The following is a 3,968-nucleotide window of genomic DNA, read 5'->3' as shown; positions in this document are numbered from 1 at the left end:
TTTTTGTTCCAACTAATAAAACTTCACCAAAATGGAAACAGAACCGAAGCAATGTAATTATTTCCTTTTAAGAAAAGAAATGTGAGTGGGAACAGAAATTTGTTGAAAAATTGATTTTTGTTTTTTTGAAATTTAAACAAAAAAAAAGTTTTAATGAAAAATTGACAATATAATCTTTTTTTCATTAAAAAATGCATCATCCTTGATTGGTCAATGCAAATACAGTATCAAATAACGATAAATATTACAGATGAAGTGTTCTTTTGAATTTCAAAGATAATTTTTCAAAATTATAAACAGTGGAAATATTCACGCCAAATGTTAATAATGAAATGATTTTTCATAATTAATCAAAAAAGCCATCCCTAAATTCACTTTCACCCTCATATTCTTCTTAAGTTATTTATTCACAAATAAGTGGGGATAAAAAAAGTTAATAAACACTAATTTCTGCTGAGTTTAAGCCAGATAACAAATATTTATAATTATTGGAATATTTTTCGATTTCTTGTTGAATTTTGTGTTTTCAGTTTTCTCAGAAATAAATATCTTTTGAAAATGTGATCTTTTCGTTTTTTTAATGAAAACGCGAAAATGAAACAAAATGAAATTTTAATTATTGATTCAAAAATTCATTTCTATAATTTTTTAATTTTCATTTTCATTGCAGATAACACAAGGCAATTTCTTTTCATCAAAAAGAATAATTTGAAGGAAAAATGAAACAATTTGAGCAATTTCATTTTCTTTAACACAAACATACACAAAAGAATTTTTAAAATTTCTCTTTTCACTCTTCCTATACTCTCTTTTCAATCATCTCCTCGTCCGAATCCCATCCATTTCAACAATCTCTTCCCTCTCACTCACTTACCTCATCCGTTTCTGCCTCCTCAACAACCTCAACCACTTCTTCTTCCACAAACTCCAATACCAATACTATCCCCTCCTTCTCCCTTCACTCATCCCTCTCCATCCACTCATCCCTCTTCAAACACACTCACAACTCCATCGATGGAGTCATCCTCCCCAACCTCAACAACCCATCCACTTCTCTCTCTGCCTTCAATGCCTCTTTTCTTCACCAAACACGCTCTTCGACAAATGCTGCTGTCGTGCACGTGGGAAATGAATCTCAAAGAAAATCACTTGGAAGATTGTTTGATTTTGATGAGAACAGCCACAAATTTGAATGGTGCGAATGGGAAAATTCAAGCAGTGGAAGCAGTCGTGGAGGTGCACTTCATGTCAACTGCACGAATGCAAATCTCACAATCACTTTTTGTTCATTCGACAATTGCTCATCTGATGATCATAGTGGAGCATTATACTGTGTATATTTGTTGAAAATTGACATTTCAAAATCAAACTTCACGGGTTGCTCAGCTGCTCATGGAGGAGCTGCTCATGTCGGCTGGCCACAATCCAGTTCTGTTTGGACATTTTCAGAAAATAGAGTGGTAAGTTGTTCAATAACAAGTTGGTGTGGAACTGGCTGGTACTTCTTGCTTAATGACATGCCATCAAATGGTCAATTCCTGTTTTCAAACTGCAAATGCATCGCAAATTCTGGCGGTGATTCTGCTGGCTCTTTAACATTTCGTTATCCTCCAAGTAACAAACCTAGTCAATTTTTGATCAATGATTGTCAATTTATTAACAACGAATTGACTGCCTCTACTAATTATGGAGGCGCTGCCATTTACTGTTATGCAACATATAACTGGATGAATGGAGGAAAATTCATCACTTTCTGTTTCTTTGATGGCAACACCGCAACAAATGGCAGAGGAAACGATGTGTTTTTCAGTGGTAATTCCATTACTCAATCTCCATTCGAGAATTGTGGTTCAACAACTCCAACAAAAAGAGTGTATAATAATGGACAAGCTGAAAACGCTGAATACAACAGCTGGCTTCCAATCATCAACCAGAACAAAATCGTAGCAAATGGTGGAAGTGATGTCGATGCTTGTGGCAAAACACAGCAACGCCCATGTGCCACAGTGGAGTATGCTCTCGGATGCGTTGCTCCCTTCAGCGATGCCTCCCTCTCCCTTCTCGTCTCCACTTTCACTCCCACAAAGACTCTCACATTTCGTGCTCCAAATACAAAAATCACTGGAAACGGAACAGATGCCACCACCATCGCCTCCAGTGGCATTCCCCAACCACCAATCTCATATTCTCAGTCATCACAGTCATCATCATCAAATTCATCATTTTCATCATTTTCATCTGCATCTTCTTCACCAGATCCATCTGCCTCGTCTGCCCTCTTCCAACAGACCCAGGGCTCCCTCACAGTCTCTGCCCTCGCCATCTCCCACAACTCCTCAAATCAAATCACCCCCATCCTCTTCCACCTCTCCGATAACTCCCCGTCCCTCAACCTCAACACAACCACCATCACCGGAACAACCTCCATAACAATAAAAACACCCCTCTTCTTCCTCACTGCTGGCTCCATCGCCCTCAACCACACAGCAATCACCAGTCTCGCCCTCAACAGTCAAAGCATCTTCCACCTCACCTCCCTCACCGCTCCCCTCACCCTCAACTCCTCCAACATCACCCACATCACCTCCACTGCCACCCCCACCAGCTGTGTTCTCTCCTCTGCCACCTCCCCTGCCCTCTCCCTCTCCCTCGCCAACTGCACCATCACCAGTATCAACTCAGAACAGTTCAGCCAACAGACAGCCACCAATGGCGGGTGCATCTCATTCGCCTCATCTTCCACTGCCAACTCCTTTTCAGTGAGTGACACAGCCTTCTCCACCTGCTCTGTGAGCGAGGATACAAGTTCTGGAGGAAGAGGCGGCGCTCTCATGATCGAGTACAACGATGATTCAGAAGTGTCATCCACAACCTTTTCCATCACCAATATCGTGTTTTCAGCCAACAAGGCCAGTGTCGGAAGAGATGTGTATTTTGTGTGTGAATCATTTGTCGCTTCTGTGAAGGAACCCTTGTTCGCCTTCATGACAAGCATCGCTCAGAAAGACAACTCGGTTGCTGGACATGACAGAACAGAAGCACTTGGTGATTGGAATGTCGATTTGTTTATATTTCTCAACGGGCATTCAGCTTATGATGAACATATGGAAAACATACTTGGCATCAAAGCAATGTATTGTTGGACATCAAAGATGCCCTACAAGAGGACACAAAACGCGATGGGTTTTTTGAAGAAGGTGCAGATCATAAGGCAGAAATCATTTCATCAGCTGGCTTGTCGGTGAATTTATGTGCAAATGAAGGCAAAGTCGAAGAAAGTTGGGGAGATGGCACACAAAATTGAAGAAAACATCTCACATGTGCATTTGATGAAATCAACATTGCTTGTCGGGCATTTATTCTCTTCTTTCATTGAATTTTCTGTTAAATATGCCTTTTCAAATAAATAAGTTTCCCTCATCGTTTCATCTTCTGAGACTTTTTGAAGGCATGTGGCCTTGCGAAATCTCTCGAAAACCATCCTTGCAACTGTTTGTTCAAAGAAATCTTTTCCAATCTTGTTCCTTCTTCTTCCTGTAATTCTTTCAATCTCAAAATAAATTATGCAGAGGCAACCTTCATGGATTGTGTGCCCGATGATCGGCTATTCTTGATTTGACATTGAACCATTTCATTTGTAAAATAATTTTTAAAGATATTCCGTAAAACAACAAATATGCCTTTTATCTTTCTGAGAAAGAATGAAAGATGATGCTCGGCCCTGGATTTAACGGGAGTTGAATGAAATAGAAATAGGAATATTTTTAATTCGTTCATCGAAGAAGGCGTTGAAGAAGAAAAGGAGGGTCACAATTGTTGAAATGAAGATAGATGCTGTTTCAATGTTCGAATCAATGAGGAAGAATGAAGTCAAAGAAGAAGAAGGAGATGAAAGAGATGAAGAAGAGGAAGAATGAAGTCAAAGAAGAAGAAAGTGAAGAAGAAGCAAAATTTGACTGAAGAAGATT

At 39.4% G+C, this 3,968-nt stretch overlaps 1 protein-coding gene across 1 annotated transcript; it reads left to right on the top strand.

The window, feature by feature from the left end:
* Nucleotides 1-1,517: 1,517 nt before the first annotated feature.
* Nucleotides 1,518-3,245, top strand: MONOS_9953 (uncharacterized protein; the record flags this gene model as incomplete). Its single annotated transcript, XM_067880498.1, has 1 exon — nucleotides 1,518-3,245. One exon carries the CDS (start codon nucleotides 1,518-1,520, stop codon nucleotides 3,243-3,245), a length of 1,728 nt encoding a protein of 575 aa, XP_067735485.1.
* Between the last annotated feature and the right edge of the window lie 723 nt (nucleotides 3,246-3,968).

This window comes from Monocercomonoides exilis, assembly GCF_001643675.1.
Source record: "Monocercomonoides exilis strain PA203 chromosome Unknown scaffold3-2548433, whole genome shotgun sequence".
NCBI classification, from domain to species: domain Eukaryota; phylum Preaxostyla; order Oxymonadida; family Polymastigidae; genus Monocercomonoides; species Monocercomonoides exilis.
This window is presented reverse-complemented; position numbering and strand designations above follow the sequence as displayed.